This window comes from Abramis brama, assembly GCF_963993115.1.
Source record: "Abramis brama genome assembly, chromosome: 15".
NCBI lineage: Eukaryota > Metazoa > Chordata > Actinopteri > Cypriniformes > Leuciscidae > Abramis > Abramis brama.
The window spans coordinates 3,382,160-3,403,797 of NC_139977.1; the positions used below are offsets into that span (position 1 = coordinate 3,382,160).

Here is a 21,638-nt window from a genome sequence, read left to right on the forward strand (position 1 = left end):
AACTGGAATTTTGATGAACAGTTTTATAAAGATACCTGGAAAGCATGGGGAGTGGAGGTGCTGCGAGTCCGGAAGAACTTGGGTTGTTCAGGCTGGTCCAGGAGACTCTCCACGGAGGCTGAATTCCCTGCTTTAGAGGACTCTTCTCTCCAGCTGGACTGCCTTGAGTGACAGCTGGGCTGAGCAGTGGTGAACTGGGTGTATTTACCAGAACTTGACACAGAGTCAAGAATTTGACCAGCAGAGAGAGGCCTGTGGAGGTTCTTCGTGGAACCAGAATTATGTCTGGAGCTCCACTCCGAAGTTGAATTTCTGTGGATGGGCACTTGTGGAACTGGTCGCTGGGGCTCCGGTACCTTTTGACCAGTTTTACGTTCCATGTACGCTACCAAGGCTTTATGCTGAAGATGCTTCAGAGTTGATTTTGAGAAGTTGGAGGCGGACATAGCACGGCCCCGTGTTTCAAACATCTTCCGCCTGGCAGCCACTAGACCGTGATCACTCTCTGAAAGAAGACCTTCAGCCTCGTTGTCAAGAGAGAGGCATGTCATATGAGCAGGTCCATCTGCCAGCTGGTGCAGCTTCTCCGGCTCAGAGTGAGACAGTTTCTTCTGATCTGCTGTCAAACGCTTCCTACACCCGACTCGAGGCACCTGTGGTTGAGCAATATTCTGTGGCTTCTCGGTTTCCTTTGCAATTATCTTGTCAATCTCCTGACCAAGCTCTTTCATGTACTCCTTGTCTGCTTCTTGAGGACTGGGACTGTCCAAGTTGGGCCGTATGTCTAGTGATGGAGAACCAGCAGGTACAACAGAAAGATTCTTGTCTGTCTGTTGCTTGATCCTGTGTGGCAGAGAAAGTTGCAGATCTCTCCTTTTAAAAGAAGTCTCCCTCAAAACCTTGGATTGGGCATCTTTCAGTTTCTCCTTGTAATACTTTTTGTAGGAGTCATCTAACGTACCACAAGGGTAGAAGAATTCATTTGGTTGATCTTTAGGGACTTCACTCTGCCGATATTCGCTGCTGGGAGAGGCATGCCCATCATTTTCAGCTTTCTGTTTATCTTTGACACAGTCTTGATTCTTGATCACCTTACCACAATCATTATTGTTTTTGAACTTGTCTGGATATGATGCCCTGTTCGCTCCTGTGAGGTGATACAAAAGTGGGGTAGTCTCCTTGCTGATCTTGTCACTTGGAATATTCAGTTGGGGCCATCTTGAATCTCTGGTCATCTCTTCTTCTTTCTTGGGATGACTGGTATGGTCTTCCTTAATTAGAGCAGGGGTGATTACTGTACCAACTGAATTGTCCTCGGGACCACAGTAGAAGATAGGGTGGCTGGTGGAGTGATGCATGCCAGTTTCTCTACTCATGCCCCTCTGGTCCTCTACACCTTCAGAAGTCTCCTCGGACTTAATCGCCTTGTTATTAGGATGCTCGACAACTTCATTCTGAATGCTGAATTTGTGTTCCTCTTGAAAAAACAGCTTCCCACTCGGACCATCAGGGCAGCTCTGCCTTCTGCGCTGAGCTTTATATGACCACTCGCTAGAGGTTTCCACGCTTGCACTGTCTTCAACAACACCTTGCATGACACTGGGCTCAGAGGACTTGAAGACACCAGTTACAAAGTAAAATTGTCCTTTGTGCTGAATGCTCCCACTGATCATGTTCTGTGGCATACGGCAGGAGCTGACGAAACACTGATTCTCAGAAACCGGTCCACCATAAGCTGAATGCGACCTCTTTCGTTGATTTTCTGAATGGCCACTCCAAGGCTGCCTTAAGTGCTCTGGTTGACATGTTTGCAGGGGTGATCTATTTAAAATCTCAGGAGGCTTTGGTGGATCAAGCATCTTGTCCACTGGCTCTTGCTTGAGGTGATCTTTAAGCTGTGAAAATGCACGACCATGCACAGGTTCAGTCCGGACACCAGAGACCACTGGATTAACGGTCTGCTGTAAAGTGGAAACGTCAGCAAGCTGTCCTTCTGGACTCTGACGTGCCCTTGAGTTTTCAAGATTCCTGGTTGTTACAAAACTGTTCAGACGGGCAGGAGGTGGTGGGGGTGGTAATGGATGCTTATGAACTGACGGATTTTCAATGCTAGAAAAGTCAACGCTGCTCCTGCGATGCTGTTGTGCAACGCTTTCCATCGAACGGTAAATGTGGTCCATGCTCTTGGAATCTGGATCAAGACAGGTTGGGCTATATTTAGCTCGCGCGCATTTCAGATCGGTGTAGTGCAAGCTTTGCGACTGGATTTCATCCAGTAGAAAAGGAGAAGGGTAATCGGGGACAGTGGAGCCACCAGAGAATGAGCTATAGGCTGAATCCCCTTTGCCGTGGTGGTGGGTATACTGATCAATACTGCTACTGGACTTGGCCGGGGAGAGTCGACTGATCGGAAGACTCAGAGGGTGTAGGTCAAGGTTACTCATCCTCTCAAAATGGAAATTATAGGAATCCATGTGGGCTATGAAGTGGAATTATGGACCGAGGGGAAATATTTCCTCCCTATAGTTACAAAACAGAAGCCACAGGAGTCTGGCATTACCTGTGAGAAAAAAAAACAGAAAGAGTTAAATTGGCATTTAGGACAGGATACAATACACACCTCTACATATTATTATGGCTCTGATTTTGGAATGTGATCTAACTTTCATATCAGTGCTAAAATAATGTATGCAGATTAGAAATGCACCAAATAAATTGTTTCCGTCTGAGTTTTGCATTGACTAAACTATTAGTTTTATATGGATTGGTGGTTTAATGATTAAGTAAATTGCGTTAAAAATTAAGTTGTGATGGAAAATTATTACTAGATATTTCCGCACTCCACAAATTGTGTCAAAGATGGGAGCAGGGCTTTCTAGTAGATGCTGGAGGAATTGTGGAGCACAACAAGGCAACCATACTCACATCTTCTGGTCTTGCCCAAAACTAAAACCATTTTGGGAAGATGTTTATAGAGTTCTTAAAGATATATTTAACACTGATATCCCTTTTGACCCAGTTGTGGCTATTTTAGGGGCAATACCTGAGGGTATGAAGGAAAGGAGATTGAATTACTTACTTCAGATACTATTTTCAGCAGCTTTGAAATGTATCACGTTTAAATGGCTCAAGCTAGAACCGCCCACACATGAACAGTGGATCCAAAGAGTCAGAGAGATTTTTGGGATGGAACAAATAACTTACTCCCTTAGACTTCAGCGAAATATTTTTGAGGCAAGATGGAGCCCAATCTCAAGAAGATTACATAAGGATTAACGAACTACACACGAGAGGGTGGATAGGGACATATAATTATATGTATACCTATAATTATGTAGTATTGTCATGTTTTTGTGCTTGATTTAAAAATGTGAAGATCCTGATGCTTCTAATAAAAAAAAGAGTTAAAAAAAAAAATTAAGTTGTGTTTCAAATGACCCAAGTGCAGTCTGCTCTATGTACTGTACCTTCAATTATATGAATTATATGAGGATAATTTGTCATCCAACTCAATTTGCTACTGGCGCACTCACACCCGAAATGCGATCACAAAAAATGCGAACACAAAATTATGTCAAATATCAATGCAAATGCAGTCTTAAGGGAGTTGTAGTCATTTAACTCTTAAATGAACATAAAGAGTTCATAAAGAGAACATTTAATGTGTATCAGATCCGCGTCATGTGCGTCAGCTCTTAAAGTGACAGCAGCCTAATAAACCTGCTGCCATCTGTCATTAATGTTTGTCAAAGAACAAAAGAAAAAGAGAAAACCACTCACTGCTCTTGACTGAATAACTTTTGTAGCTTTAATGAGAATAAATCTATATTCAATTTGTAATTTATGCAGTTTGTAAGTGTGGTCTTATTTTATATTTGATTACTTTATTCAATTTATGTAGTATTTCTTACCTCAACACTACTGTTAGACCTGAAAACCTTAAAAGCACTGTTCATTTAATTACTACCTTTGTTCTATTGAATTTATTTGTGCTATCATTTGTTTATTTGTTCTTATTTTATTACTGACTGATCCTTGTCTTTAAAAATGTTTGAAATTTATATTAGTGTTTTAGTTGTTGTGGTATAAAAATTGGAATTGAATTTTGAAATTTCATTGGCCTGTAAAATGTTGGAATCATAGCTTTATTAAAGTAAAAGTTACATCGGTCACAAATTTGGTTTGATTTAATATAAGAATTTTACATAAAATTATGCATATATCTGGTAAGGTTAGAAACAATTGCCCTTTCAAAGGTATAAATGCCCCTGGGAAATTAATTCTCAAATTATTAAAATTCAAGGTTGCAAATGTGAAGAAAGAGTTCATTCCCGTCACCGATGTGAACTGACCATGAAGAACATTTATGAAGAAGGGATTTATATGAATGAATATGAATTCATTCATTCATATATATATATTTTTTTATGTAACAACAAAATGTATTTGTTGTTTGTTAGTCAATATAACACTGAAATGATTTCAGTTTGTGTATGAATACTTTTCAGACATTTCCAGCACAGTTTAACAATGCTGTGATGATACAGATAGGCCTAACCGTGATCATTTTAATCACTATAATCATGAAATGAAATATTCAAACTGTTTTATCTCTATTATGGATGCTTGTCAATTTCAACTTCCTCCCCAGCAAGAATGTGTTTGATCAGCATTCGAGTGTAGTGCTTGGTACAGTGCAGTACTAAAGAAATCTGATTTCAGCCTCATGCGCAAAATTCTTTTAATGCCAAGTTATTTCCTTGAGCCCTATTTACCAGCTCACTGTCAGGATGAAGTGCGTTAAAGAAAGCTTGAAGGAAGAAGGTGGAAAATCATATATATATTTTTTTTTTGCTAATGAGGAAACAGATGAAGCGGTTTGGTATGCAAAGTATGTATAACAAAAAAAACCAAAAAAAAAAACAACAACTTAAACTGCATTTTAGAATTAGAAATTAGAAATAAGTTATTGATTGTGATGCCAGGCCAGAAATTATAGAAGCTTGTTTCCGCCACAGAATAAATAAAAAAAGGTAATTGCACAATTCTGACTTTTCTTCTTACAATTGCGAGTTCTCCCAATTCTGACTTCAACTCAAGAGTTGCATGATATAAAGTCGCAATTACGAGTTATATAGTCAGAATTGTGAGAGATAATAATTTACAAGTTATTTCCTTGATCCCTTATTTACCAGCTCACTGTCAGGATGACGTGCTTTAAAGAAAGCTTGAAGGCTTGTAAGGAGGAAAATTTGATTTTTTTTTTTTTTTGCTAATGAGGAAACAGATGAAGCTGGATGGTATGTAAAGACTGTAACAAAACAAAAACAAAAAAATTATTCAAGTCCCACTGAAGTAGTGTTGTAGCACTCAAGAACATTTTACGAAGGTCTTGTTCTCATTTTATTTCAAGGGATATCACTAATTGTCAGTGCATTGTTCGATTTATTTGTTAACATCCTTAAATGTGATTGGGTGTAAAACTGCCAGCTTTGAATGCAACCAATAACTTATTTCTAACTTGATTTCAGACCCGACACAACAGTAAAAAGAGAATTAGAAATTAGAAATAAGTTATTGATTGTGATGCCAGGCGAGAAATTATGGAAGCTTGTTTCCGCCACGGAATAAGGTAATTGCACAATTCTGACTTTTTTTCTTACAATTGCGAGTTTACATCTCGCAATTCTGACTTTGAATTCTGACTTAATATTGTGAGTGACTTAAGAGTTGCGTGATATAAAGTCGCAATTACGAGTTATTTAGTCAGAATTGCGTGATTTTAAGTCGCAATTACGAGTTATATAGTCAGAGTTGTGTGTTATAAAGTCCAATTCTAGGGGAAAAAAGACTGACTTTTTTTTCTCAGAATTGCATGTTTATATCTCACAATTCTGACTTTATAACACGCAATTGCGACTTTATATCTCCAAATTGCATGTTATAAAGTCAGAATTGCGAGATATAAACTCACCAAAATGAAGACAAATGCCCACAAAATTCCAGAAAAATGTACTTGTTTGAGATCTTGTTTTTATAACATATATTATAACTAAAGGGGTGGTTGATTATGATTTCACTTTTCTAACTTTAGTTAGTGTGTAATGCTGCTGTTTGAGCACAAACAACATCTGCAAAGTTACAAATCGCTTTTTAAGGACTACAACAAACGGCTGGTAGAGACTACACGACATTCCTCCCGGGTTAGTGACATCACCAACCCTAAAATTTACATAAACTCCGCCCCCGGAACACGATTTATAGATTATCAAGACAGAATATGCTAATCAATGACTAGAAGATAACTACACATAAGATACATAAATTCATCAACTAATCATTCAGAAATGTTGTCTACATGTTGTCACTTCTTCTCGAGTCTCTCCATTATTGTCTGAATTGTCTGTTTGAACATAAAAGGCTGAAAGTTTTATAAATTTTCAGTGCATGTGTGTGTGAGATAAAAGGACACAAGCTCTTGAAGCTCCGCCCTCTGCGCTGGGAGCAGCAGCTCATTTGCATTTAAAGGAACAGACACAAAAACGGTGTGTTTTTGCTCACCCTCAAAAAGTGACAACTTTAACATGCGATATAAATAGGGCTGCACAATTAATCGAATTTCTAATCGCGATTACGATTATAGATGCCACGATTACGTAATCGTTCAAAGCCGCGATTAAAAAAAAAAAAAAAAATCCACTCTGCGTGCATTTAGAGCATGTTATGAGAGGCGAATCACAACTACTTCAGAAAACCCAGCACAAAAGGAACTACCAGGCAGTGACATGTGTAAGTATTAAAATAAAAAGAATTTCACCTCAGAAAAACGGACGTTCCTGTGACAGTCATGTCAGCCGTTATAGGCTAACTGTGTTCGTAGCGCACACTCTTAAATCGCACGCGCAAATGCGGCGGTGCGCGCTGTGAATAAAATGCAAAGGAAACTACGAGCATGCTACGTTGTAAATTAGTAAGTCACGAAATAAAAATAAAATACCAATAAATCATGTTACTGGTATGTCGTGTGTTAGCTAAGAAGGATTTGCATGCAGGTATGATTTTCATTCTATTCACCAGGAGCATTTTCCATGTTTCATTAACAGTTCTTGTTAATATTGTGTATTCACCATGGTAACTGTCGTTTCAATATTAACCCCAAAATGCCACTTTATTTTCACTTTGTGTTATTTTTGATATTTTTAAATGACTGGTGGCTCATACCAACATTGTATTAACAAAAGCTAGTTTGGGACTGCTATTTAATAGATTTAGCATCTATGCTTAATGTTTATTTCTCAGTAGTCTTTACTATTAGTCATATTCTTACAATTAATGTGTATGTTAAGTAAAGGGGGACAGTGTGTGTGTTCACAATTTTTAAGTAAACATGTATAATAATAATATGTCTATATATGTCTATATATATATATATATATATATATATATATATATATATATATATATATATATATATATATATATATATCTATCCAATGTAAATTGTGATAATCGTAATTAATAATCGCAATTACAATTTCAAGCGAATAATCGGCAATTATGATTTTTGTCATAATCGTGCAGCCCTATATATAAATATAAATATCTGTGGGGTATTTTGAGCTAAACTTCACATACACACTCTGGGGACATCAGAGGCATTATACCACCCCTTTAAGCAATATCAAATGAGCAAATTTTGTTCAATGACCAAAAATGTATTTTTAAAAACATTAATCTCAACATTATTTATGCAGTTTTAATTGTACCAATTTAGAGCAACATCTATGGTGACAGCTTTATATAGTGTCTGATTATTATAACTGGTGGTAATGATTAAATACAAGACATTTCCCAGGCAGTAAAAGTGGTCTCGTTCTCAAAGTCTCGGTCTGGACTTGGTCTTGGTCTCTGTTTAGCTGGTTTTGACTACAGCACTAGTGCTTAGATATTTAAAAACAGGTTTTTCCCCCCTAAAGAAGAGTGATATAAAATAACGAGCATCAGCACAGCGATCAATGACGACGACCTTAATGAGAGTCCTGAAGAGGGACGGCTGGACGGGGGACTGAATAAAATGTCTGGAATGCAATTTTAACTGGCGTAAAACATTTCGGCAGTGATCATGTGAGAACTCTTAAGATGGATTATGTGCTTTTGAGACATTCAATGAATGCCAAAACTTTTGTGATCGGTAAGATTTTTTATGTTTTTAAAAGAAGTCTCTTCTGCTCACCAAGGCTGCATTTATTTGATAAAAACAAAAAAAAACAGTAATGTTGTGAAATATTATTACAATTTAAAATGACTATATGAATATCTATATGAATAAATTGTAATCTGTAATTTATTTCTGTGATCAAATCTGAATTTTCAGCATCATTACTCCAGTCTTCAGTGTCACATGATCCTTCAGATATCATTCTAATATGATGATTTGATGATCAAGAAACAGTTATGATTATTATTATCAGTGTAAAAAAAAAAACAGTTGTGGACAATTTCTTTTCAGGATTCTTTGATGAATAGAAAGTTCAAAAGAACAGCATTTATCTGAAATAGAAAGCTTTTGCAACATTAAACACTACCGGTCAAAAGTTTGAGGTCAGTAAGACATTTTGTTTTTTATTTTTTTGGTGGGAAATAAAATAAATCAATACTTTTTATTCAGCAAGGATGCATTAAATTGATCAAAAGTGATAGTAAAGACATTTATAAAATTACAAAAGATTCTATTTCAAATAAATGAAATATAACTTTATATTCATCAAAGAATCCTGAAAAAAGTCCACAACTGTTTTCAACATTGATAATAATCATAAATGTTTCTTGAGCATCAAATCATCATATTATAATGATTTCTGAAGGATCATGTGACACTGAAGACTGGAGTAATGATGCTGAAAACTCAGCTTTGATCACAGGAATAAATTACACTTTACAATTTATTCATATAGAAAACAGTCATTTTAAATTGTAATAATATTTCACAACATTACTGTTTTTCTGGTATTTTTAATCAAATAAATGCAGCCTTGGTGAGCAGAAGAGACTTCTTTTTAATCTTCCTGATCCCAAAATATATTTATATATACTGTAACTTAACTGAACGTTTGTTGTCTGATAATAGAACATACTCCCAGTAAGCAATATTAAACTTTAGAAATGCTCTCATTTCAGATTGAGAGAGCTTAAAAACACTTCTGATGAGAACATCATGCCCTAATTACATATTGCTGTATAGAAACATGAGGAGGAAATGCTGCATAATGATCCGGGCACAAGTACAGAGAAACACTCAAGTGGAAGGAAGGGCATGCAAGGTAGTGACGAAACCACACGAGCCAGAGGAAACAACAGGCTTCAATGTGCAACAACAACCTTCTGATCCCCACTCGCTTCAGATTCATGCGTCTGAGAGGCAGTGAAGAAAGCAAGGCTGCATCCGTGCATTCATGTGTCTAGAAGTTATATTATTATATTATATATTATTATTATTATTATTATTATCAATGTTGAAAACAGTTGTGTAAAAACAAAAAAAATCTGGATTTTTTTATTAATAGAAAGTTAAAAAACAGCATTTATCTGAAATAGAATCTAATGATGCTGAAAATTCAGCTTTGATCACAGGAATAAATTACACTTAACTATATATTCACATAGAAAACAGCTTTTAAATTGGAACAATATTTCACAACATTACTGTTTTTTTGTGTGTTTTTTTTTATCAAATAATCGATCCCAAACTTTTGACTGGTAGTGTACATCTATTAATGTGTGTCTTTAGCGTATGCTACTTTGCTAACTGCAGGAAGTCAGAAATGTTGGCAAGCTTCTCTTAGAGTAAGAGTTTAGAAAGCTCAAGAGACAGAGAGTCTTAAACGGTTTAAACTGCAGTAAATCTCTTCTCATGAACACAAACACACACAGGACTGGCCTCAGTTTGTGACGTCCGCTCTGCTAGTGCACAATGGGTTCAGCCTAGGGAATATTTCACCGCTGATAATGGTGTGTGTGAGGAGAGGAAAAAAGGCATTGCATTCCTAGCCGGATTCAGAATAAAGAGGGCCTCGCCGGTGCCATTTATTAGAGAGAGAGAGAGAGAGAGAGAGAGAGAGAGCGCGAGAGACAGAGAGAGAGAGAGAGCGAGCGAGAGAGAGAGAGAGAGAGAGAGAGAGAGAGAGAGAGAGAGCGAGCGAGCGAGAGAGAGTGAGAGAGAGAGCGAGAGAGAAAGAGAGAGAGAGAGAGAGAAAGAGAGAGAGAGCGAGAGAGAGAGTGAGAGAGAGAGCGAGAGAGAAAGAGAGAGAGAGAGAGAGAGCGAGAGAGAGAGAGAGAGAGTGAGAGAGAGAGCGAGAGAGAAAGAGAGAGAGAGAGAAAGAGAGAGAGAGAGAGCGAGAGAAAGAGAGAGAGAGAGAGCGAGAGAGAGAGAGCGAGAGACAGAGAGAGAGAGCGAGCGAGAGAGAGAGAGAGCGAGCGAGCGAGAGAGTGAGAGAGAGAGCGAGAGAGAAAGAGAGAGAGAGAGAGAGAGAAAGAGAGAGAGAGCGAGAGAGAGAGAGAGAGAGAGAGAGAGAGAGCGAGCGAGCGAGCGGGCGAGAGCGAGAGCGAGAGACTTTTTCACCGTTTTGAGTCGAGCTACGGCAAGCAGAGAGTGTTGAACACTGGCTGGTGATGTACTTGCTCAAACATTTATTTTGGATAATTTTTAACACAAAAAAGTTACGGACTGCAGCTTTAATAACTAATGATCTTTGCAACGGAAGTGAATCAATCAAAACTAACTTTATCTGGACACTAACTTTATTCTAGAGCTGCTGTAAAGCCAGAACAATCTCTGCTACTGTAATCACCTATTATCACTGTAAAGCTGCTTTGAAACAGTCCATAATGTTAAAAGCGCTGTATAAATGAAGGTGCCTTGACTCACCAAGGCTGCATTTTATTTGATTAAAAACACAGTAAAAACAGTGATGTGTAGAGTTACATGCAAGCTATTTTAAGACATGAATACATTTTTTTCCAAGTAAAAAACACTTAAATATGTAATTTTGGTGATCAAGGGTGAGTTTTAAGGGATAAAATAATCGACTACAGGGGGACTTTAAGATAATCTGTCCAACAAATACTTCATGCTGAGATTTGCAGGTTCTACTCAGATCAGACAGTTAAACAAACGAACACAGGCATTCAGTCACGCCTATTGCCTAATCTAATGGATTTCTGTTCATTGTGAGGAAGCCCGTATTGTAATTGCTGAATCTGCCACTCCCACCTGACAGTTGAACTTCTTCTGAATTCACAAAAGCTTTAGACACACAAAGGTGAGCTATTCTTAACTTTCCTCAGACTCTACGCCTCGTCCATCTGTCATCGGGGCTCATAAACAGCTGATGAGATCTATGGGGAAAACACGCTAATACGGGTTACTAGCAATCACTGACATGAGCAACTAATGACCAAAAAGCCTCATTAAAAGAATGAAAAGATCAAGTATTTTGGCATAATCTTGCATAAACAGGAAATGATGTCATAAGGAGGACACCTGCAGCTCCTCATGATGTGCGTCAAGCTCAAGACGTCTCTTAAAACATCTATTTCCCAAACATTATTGCTTCCATGTGTTCGGATGCTGGTGTTCGGGAACACACTCGAGTGAGACGCTTCTAGAGGGAGTTACACCAAATCATTCTGATCACACACTTCGACTCCGGCGTTTCAGAAACACCAAACCAACATTCGAGATGCTGCGACGCCATTGGTCCGCTGGTTACTCCAGTTATCCAATCACAGCCTCAGCTGAGGCTTTGTTGCGCATTGAGGGATTTATTCTGTAAATGTGTTTCCAATGCAGTTTATGCACGTGTTTTCTTATCGGATATTTTTTTTTAATCAGATTATTTATCCGCCTTAATCGAGTGCACAAGTTTATGTGTATTTTTACAAACCCATCCAGCGTTTTTTTATGCAATATCCCAAAATGCACATTAAAATAGGTGTATGGAAACCTAGTGAGATGCCCATATCTCTGGAACTGAATCATAAATGGCCATTAAAATGAAGGTATAGCAAAAGAATAAAAAGATTATTCTCAAAAGAAAAGAGATAAATAACCATTTTATTATATTACAGTCATTTCCAAATAACCTGCATTCTTGTCAAATCATGGCAAAAAGTGAGTATTTACAATACATGATACAACACTCAAGAAAAAATGCTGAGTTGTTTCAACCCAAATTTGGGTCAAATATGGACAAACCCAAACGTTGGGTTAAAAATGTAATTTAAAAATTTAACCCAACAGCTGGGTTTGCCCATATTTGACCCAATTTTGAGTATGTATTTAGCCTTAGCAATAAAAAATTATTTGCATTCATGACGAGTAAGTGTCATTTTGACCACAGAATGGATCGTAATCTGAGATATGGTGGAATTGAGATGTTGCCTAAATGTGATAAAGGGATTTTTGGAGATGAATGTGTGGAATCCCACGAGGAGGAGGAGGATTATGAGGAACTTTACAGCGTGACTTACACGAGACGAGAGATCATCATGCGCTCTCCTCCAGGGTGATGTCATTGCAGCATCTTAATCACCTTAATGTGTCCTTCAAAATGTGAGGCGTTTCAAACTAAATAAATAAATAAATATCTAATATTACATGTGATCAGGCCACATACACTGCCGTTCAAAAGTTCGGGATCGGTGAGTTTTTTTATGTTTCTAAAATAAGTCTCTTCTGCTCACCAAGGCTGCATTTATTTGATTAAAAATACAAAAATAAACAGCAATGTTGTGAAATGTTATTACAATTTAAAATAACTGTTTTTAATTTGAATATACTTTAAAATGTAATTTATTCCTGTGATCAAAGCTGAGTTTTCAGCATCATTACTGCAGTCTTCAGTGTCACATGATCCTTCAGAAATCATTCTAATATGATGATTTGATGCTCAAGAAACGTTTATTTTTATTTTCAATGTTGAAAACAGTTGTGTACAATTTTTGATTCTTTAATGAATATAAAGTTCAAAAGAAACGCATTTATTTTAAATAGAATCTTTTGTAACATTATAAATGTCTTTACTGTCACTTTTGATAAATTTAATGCATCCTTGCTGAATAAAAGTATGAATTTATCTCATTTCAAAAAATCTTACTGAGCCCAAACTTTTGACCGGTAGTGTTTAATGTTACAAAAGCTTTCAGTTTCAGATAAATGCTGTTCTTTTGAACTTTCTATTCATCAAAGAATCCTGAAAAGAAATAGTCCACAACTGTTTATAACATTGATAATAATAATAAATTGTTTAATCAAATAAATGCAGCCTTGGTGAGCAGAAGAGACTTCTTACCAATTAAAAATCTAGCGTGATTATACAACCCTGCCCTGCATTTCTTTCTTTGAATATCAAACACATTTTGGGAGTAAAATGGGTTCACTGATAAAAATGATTTTGTGGTGAAGTGAATACTACAGAAAAAACACAATGCAATTTACATGAAAAAGTTAGTTCAGGCAGGAATAAAAAAAAAAAACAAGTAAATTCTATATTAGTACTCAATTCAAGCGTGTAGAAATGAAAGCGTAAATATCAATGTCTTTACCCCCAACACCGTAACCCAACCCTTACCCAAAAAACCTAACTCGAATCCCTATAAACCCCCAAAGACCTAACTCTAACCTCTAATTTTTATTTATTTATTTACCCTTTATTTTACCAGGTGATGTCCCATTGAGATATTCAAATCTCTTTTACAAGGGAGCCCTGGGAGCCCTAATAACCCTCAAAAACCTAAATCTAATCCCTATAAACCCCAAAAACCTAACTCTAACCCCCTATAAACCCCCAAAGACCTAACTATAACCCCCTATAAACCCCCAAAGACCTAACTATAACCCCTATAAACCCCCCTATAAACCCTAAAAACCTAACTCTAACCCCTATAAACCCCAAAACCTAACTCTAACCCATACAAACCCCCCAAAACCTAACTCTTACCCATATAAACCCTTAAAACCTAACTATAACCCCCTATAAACCCTAAAAACCTAACTCTAACCCATACAAACCCCCAAAAACCTAACTATAACCCCCTATAAACCCCCAAAGACCTAACTATAACCCCTATAAACCCTAAAAAAACCTTATCTATAAACCCCCTATAAACCCTAAAAACCTAACTCTAACCCATATAAACCCCCAAAAACCTAACTCTAACCCCTATAAACCCTAAAAACCTAACTCTTACCCATTTAAACCCCCAAAAACCTAACTCTAACCACTATAAACCCTAAAACCTAACTCTAACCCATATAAACCCCCCAAAACCTAACTCTAACCACTATAAACCCTAAAACCTAACTCTAACCCATATAAACCCCCAAAAACCTAACTCTTACCCATATAAACCCCCCAAAACCTAACTCTAACCTCTATAAACCCCAAAACCTAACTCTTACCCATATAAACCCCCAAAAACCTAACTCTTACCCATATAAACCCTAAAAACCTAACTCTTACCCATATAAACCCCCAAAAACCTAACTCTAACCACTATAAACCCTAAAAACCTAACTCTAACCCATATAAACCCCCCAAAACCTAACTCTTACCCATATAAACCCTAAAAACCTAACTCTTACCCATATAAACCCCCAAAAACCTAACTCTAACCACTATAAACCCTAAAACCTAACTCTAACCCATATAAACCCCCCAAAACCTAACTCTTACCCATATAAACCCCCAAAAACCTAACTCTAACCACTATAAACCCCAAAACCTAACTCTTACCCATATAAACCCCCAAAAACCTAACTCTTACCCATATAAACCCTAAAAACCTAACTCTTACCCATATAAACCCCCCAAAACCTAACTCTAACCTCTATAAACCCCAAAACCTAACTCTAACCCATATAAACCCCCAAAAACCTAACTCTTACCCATATAAACCCTAAAAACCTAACTCTTACCCATATAAACCCCCCAAAACCTAACTCTTACCTCTATAAACCCCAAAACCTAACTCTAACCTCTATAAACCCCAAAACCTAACTCTTACCCATATAAACCCCCAAAAACCTAACTCTAACCACTATAAACCCCAAAACCTAACTCTTACCCATATAAACCCCCAAAAACCTAACTCTTACCCATATAAACCCTAAAAACCTAACTCTTACCCATATAAACCCCCCAAAACCTAACTCTAACCTCTATAAACCCCAAAACCTAACTCTAACCCATATAAACCCCCAAAAACCTAACTCTTACCCATATAAACCCTAAAAACCTAACTCTTACCCATATAAACCCCCCAAAACCTAACTCTAACCTCTATAAACCCCAAAACCTAACTCTAACCTCTATAAACCCCAAAACCTAACTCTTACCCATATAAACCCCCAAAAACCTAACTCTTACCCATATAAACCCTAAAAACCTAACTCTTACCCATATAAACCCCCCAAAACCTAACTCTAACCTCTATAAACCCCAAAACCTAACTCTAACCTCTATAAACCCCAAAACCTAACTCTAACCCATATAAACCCCCCAAAACCTAACTCTAACCTCTATAAACCCCAAAACCTAACTCTAACCTCTATAAACCCCAAAACCTAACTCTTACCCATATAAACCCTAAAAACCTAACTCTTACCCATATACATGTAAACCCTAAAAACCTAACTCTTACCCATATACATGTAAACCCTAAAAACCTAACTCTAACCCATAAACCCCCCAAAACCCAACTCTTACCCATATAAACCCCCAAAGACCTAACTATAACCCCTATAAACCCTAAAAACCTAACTCTAACCCATAAACCCCCCAAAACCCAACTCTTACCCATATAAACCCCCAAAGACATAACTATAACCCCTATAAACCCTAAAAAACCTAACTATAACCCCTATAAACCCTAAAAACCTAACTCTAACCCATAAACCCCCAAAGACATAACTATAACCCCCTATAAACCCAAACCAAACTCAGGGAATTTTACAGAACAATATGTAATTACACAGTAAATCCATAGTGTTGTGGGTATTTATTGTTAGAAGTAAGGCCTCAGGAATGACTGGAATAAACAAACCCATTTATTAGCAGGGAGTATCCAGATCATTTTGTCCATATAGTGTATAAGAACAGTTTCTTATCAGTTTCTGCCTTTATGAATCCGATTTGTCCCTTTCTTTTCTTTTTGCGTAGGTTGAAATGTCAATGTGATTGTACACAAATCCTAAAAGTCATTCGTCTGAAAGAGACAATGAGGTCAAGGCAAGCAAACAGAACTGAGTAAAGTCAAGTCCAAGTGACTGAAAAAAAAAGTATATATGTGAGGACAAGAAACAATGTGAGGACAAAAGTCTATCAAGCATTCAAAAAAATCTGATTACAACATAAAAATGAACACAATGTTTAGTTCTCCAGAAAGGTGGAGCTGAAATGTTACAGATGCAACAGAAAAGGCAACTGAACTTTAACCAGGGAAATGTTTGTGCCAAATTACGACATTCTTAACACAGCCTCTCTTAGGTAACAGGACAAGGTGAATGAACAAGAGTAACAAAAGACAGTAGCGAGGAAATGCCCCACTTCTGAGATCTGACATTCTTCATGTTTTATTCTGGCCATCCTTCATAGATGAAAAGCAACAGAACAAAAAGTAGTGGGGACCTTTGGAAATAATCGTCACCCATGTTATGAATACTTACAGTGGGCTTTCATTACCTAAAAACACACAATTAGAAGCCATGCGAAAACAAAACCAGGGAAATAGAGAAGGTAAAGGAAGGCATGGTCCTTTGGGGAAGGACACAACAGGTGTCAGGATAAGAAAAGGGTTATAAACCTTGACGCAATATTTCCTCCAGTGATCGAATGACGTCACAAAGCGTCTTTTCTTCCTGTTCTAGAAAGAACAAAACAGGCCTGATTATAGTCACATCAAAGATGACGTTTGGTTTCCATTTTCCAGTTTCTACATGCGGTCACCGCTGAAAACCATGTTATTTATACGTAGAGCTGGGCGGTGAAGCGGTTTATATCAAATACCGGTGTTTATTTTTGTTATGATATTAATTTTTAATATACCGCAATACCGGTGTATGACGCTTTAAAGGAGAACTCCGGTCAATTTTAACATTGAGCTCATTTTTTTGTAAATTTGGAGTGCTGTCAGTACAGAGAACAATGACAAAAATCGGTGTTGCCTACACCATGTTATCCTCTTTTTAAAATTTGCACCCTGTTGACTTCAATGGGGCACGTTTTAAACCTGCTTTTAGCCTCTTAACATCCTTGATGTGTCATTACAAGTGCACAGCCAATGTGAGTGATTCCTTCAGAGTGAACACGGTGAATCTGACTGCAGTAGATGTGAAAGATATGAATAAAAGTGATGTTAATTCAGCCAGCGCACATACCTGTATCCTGTTTTCGGTCGAAGTCCACAGTAGTCGATTGTCGCGTTCTCCACTGTTGCTTAGTTACCTATGATCACGCGCGTGAACTCGACAATCGACTACTATGGACTTCGACCCGAAAACAGGAAGTAAATACAGGTATGTGCGCTGGCTGAATTATTATCATTTTTATTCATATCTTTCACATCTACTGCAGTCAGATTCACCGTGTTCACTCTGAAGGAATCACTCACATTGGCTGTGCACTTGTAATGACACATCAAGGATGTTAAGAGGCTAAAAGCAGGTTTAAAACGTGCCCCATTGAAGTCAACAGGGTGCAAATTTTAAAAAGAGGATAAAATTTGTTGTAGGCAACACCGATTTTTGTCGTTGTTCTCTGTACTGACAGCACTCTAAATGTACAAAAAAATGAGCTCAATGTTAAAATTGACCGGAGTTCTCCTTTAACAGCGCTGGGAACTCGACACTGTTTGAGGGTCTTTTCATTGTTGCACCGGTGATGCACAGATGTGTGTGTTACTGTAACGGTGAAGATGGAGAGGTTAAACTATAACTGATAGCTTACAGTGTTTCCCATACATTGGTTCTCCTAAAGCAATACAGTACGTAACACAAATGCAATAGCATGTCACTCTGTAGGCATCGTACAACAGTTCCCACACGAGCGATTTAATAGATTATCGTGACAGAATATGCTAATCAATGACTTGAAGATAGTTAACTCCACATCAGCTTCATAAATTCATCAACTAACCATTCAGAAACGCCCTGTTGCTTCTACGTGTTGTCACTTCTTCTTGAGTCTCTCCATCATTGTCCGACTCCAGTTTAAACATTAAAGACAGAACAGTTTCTGATATTTCAGTGTGTGTCGGTCTGAGGTCATCGGAGCTGCTAACACACACACACACACACACACACACACACACACACACACACACACACAAGCTCTTGAAGCTCCGCCCTCTGTGCCGGGAGCAGCAGCTCATTTGCATTTAAAGGGACACACACAAAAACGGCGCGTTTTTGCTCACCCTCAAAAAGTGACAATTTTAACATGCTATAAAAAAATATCTGTGGGGTATTTTGAGCTAAAACTTCACACACACACTCTGGAGAGTTATTTAACATCTTGTAAAAAGGGGCATTATAACACCCCTTTAAAAAAAAAATATTTTGAATATTCGTCGAATAAAAAAAATCGAATTTCGAATATTCGTCGAATAAAAAAAACGTGCATTCAAATTTTTGGTGTGCGTGAGACATGACGACGGCGTGGGCTAACTGACGCGGTGTGTTTTTGTTAGCTTACCCAGTACAGCGCGGTGTCAGAGAGAATCTTGCCTAAAAAACTCTTAAAACTAAATTTTGTGACAACAAAAATTTTTTTTTTCTAAATCAAATACAAAAAACGGAGTGATGGCTGCAGTGCTGATCCTGGGGGAATATCGCATGGCTGGAAAAGGCTCTCAGCCAATCAGATTCGAGAAAAACAAAGAACTGTTGTATACATATTAATATAAATAAACGAGCCAATGGCTGTGGGTTGTGTATGATGGACACAGGCTCCGATTTCTTAGTTTCAGACTTTGATTCCACCCAGTGGGATGATTTCAAACGTTTTATATATTGAGCTGATTTTTTTTCATCTGTCATGTGTCTCCCAGATATGAGGCACATGTTCCTGCCTGAGTTTGTTGTGTTTGAAACGACTTTTGAAAAGCCTGTAAGTGTGTCGTTGATAGGGCTGGGTACCGAGTTCGATACTTTTTAGGTACCGACCGAATTGCCTCGATACTATCGAGTATCGAAAAATGACTTGTTTTTCGGTACCAGATTTCGATACCTAAGGGGTTAACTCGTCAACGTCAGCGCTCAAACAAATACATATGAAATGCACAACGACACGCCTAAAGTTGCTCACGCACATACACGCAAACTCTACACACACGAGACGCGCGGAACTCTCTGCGCACATACTCATATGAGACGCACGCGCACGCACACAAACTGTCCACGCACATTTTCATGAGACGCGAGCACACACACAAACTCGCGCACATACTCAATGAGACGCGAGCACACACACTCACAATACCCTAAATATGTGGAAAAGTCGATCAAAAGTGTGGCTACATTTCTCCAGGCTCGATGTCAACAGCGCGCGATGCAGTATTTGCGGTAAAATAATTGCTGCAAAGACGGTACCGCGACAGATATGATGAAGCCCTTGACAGTGCACGGAGTAAACATAAGAGCAGAAAGTTGCTCCGTCTTTGACTGGTAAATGAAGAGATACCTTGTTGATCACTCTGACAGTGTTTATATTGCAATAATGACCTACTGAATGTACACTGCCGTTCAAAAATGTGTTGGTTGGTCAGATTTTTTTTTAGTAAGGATGCATTAAAGTGATCAAAAATGACCTTAAAACATCTGTAATGTTACAAAAGATTTCTGTTTCAAATAAATGCTGTTCTTTTGAAATTTTTATTCATCAAAGAATCATGAAAAAATGTAGCCTATCATAGTTTCCAAAAACTGTTTTCATATTTCTGAAGGATCATGTGACACTGAAGTAATTATTTTGAAAATTCAGCTTTGACATCACAGGAATAAATTATATTTTGAAATATATTCAAATTAGATTTTAAATTGTAATACTATTCCACAATATTACAAGTTTTACTGTATTTTTGATCAAACAAATTCAGCTTTGGTGAGCTGAAAAATATGTTGTTCCTTATGTATATGTATAAGGAATATTTTGTTCCTTTGTGCTTTTTTTGTTCCTTTGTGCACTGACTAAGGAGCATGAGTCAAACTGAAAAAATAAAACCAAAGTTTTTCTGAGGTAACATGTTATGTAATCTTGTTAAAATGGATTTCATAAAATTGGTATCGAAAAAAGTATCGTTCAGGAACCGGTATCGAAATTAAGGTATCGGTATTGGTATCGAAATTTTTTGAACGATACCCAGCCCTAGTCGTTGAGTGTTTGCATAGCAGCTAGTCACTCTTATTGAGTCCTTATCAGTGGCCAGGTGATCACATGGGATGGGAATGTGCAAGATAAGCTTAAGCACATACAGTACGGTGTTATACGTCATGTGTTTCATGTCATGTGTCTTGTTTTTTTCCCTAAAACAAGCTAAAATTTCTGCCAATGGGGTAAGAAAAATAATCTTGTTTTTTGCATTTGAATTAAGATAATTTTTCTAACCCCATTGGCAGAAATTGTACCTTAATTTTAACCTAATTTAGATTTTTTCCCCCAGAAAATAAGATATATTACCTAATGGCATTTTATTCATCTAGTAAATACATCTTGATTTAAGAATTTTTAGATATTTGGACTGGAAACAAGACAAACATACGGAGTAAGAAAAGCATAATTTGCAGTGTAGTTGGTTACAGTAGGACTCGTAAAGTAATGCGAGGTGGATTGCACTCGCTTGACGGCACAGAAATGTTGTTTACAGTCAAAAAGGACAAAGTTTCAGTTTTATTCTCCCTTACATAATGTGTAAGCCTCATAAAGGAACTCGACAAGAAAATACTGCAAGTCATCTAATGGCAATGCCAAATGCTGTATAGGCATTCTCACATAGTTTACAAAGCTAGGCCTGTTTCAAGATCGCTAAAAGACAAAAATCCGCCGGTGCACTTTTCTATTTTTGTAAGTATGTTGGGGAAAAAAACGCTGAAAAACACACAGGTAACTCTACCTGGGCAGTGGAAATTGCTGAAATCTCACATTACGTTCGCTGAGAGCCAACGCCAGGTAGAGGTGGTGTCAGGTGACTGCCAGCTGTCAATCAAACTCAGCACAGTCACAAAGCTGATGAGTTCACATAGAACTCAATGTGTTTACAATACATATTTGAGATATAGCAAAAACTATCATGGGAACACTTTACAATACGGTTATACATTAGTTAACTACCTTAGTTAACATGAACTAAGAATGAACAATACTTCTACAGCATTTATTAATCTTAGATAATGTTAATTTCAACATTTACTAATAATAGGTTTTTAAAATCAAAGGTTGTATTTGTTAACATTAGTTAATGCACTGTGAGCTAACATGAACAAACAATGAACAGCTGTATTTTTTATTAACTAACATTAACAAAGATTAATAAATATTGTAACAAATGTATTGCTCATTGTTAGTTCAAGTTAGTTAATACATTAA

The 21,638-nt window shown here is 37.4% G+C and overlaps 1 protein-coding gene across 2 annotated transcripts in view; it reads right to left on the minus strand.

Annotated features, from left to right (window-relative positions):
* The window catches only part of shroom1 (shroom family member 1), a 55,278-nt gene that overhangs the window by 15,453 nt on the left and 18,187 nt on the right, over positions 1-21,638 (minus strand). For both annotated transcript variants that reach the window (XM_084137397.1, XM_084137398.1), the window contains one exon: positions 36-2,560. In XM_084137397.1, coding sequence (XP_083993523.1) covers positions 36-2,474 — 2,439 coding nt within the window. In that variant the 5' untranslated portion in view covers positions 2,475-2,560. The remainder of the gene's footprint in view (positions 1-35; positions 2,561-21,638) is intronic.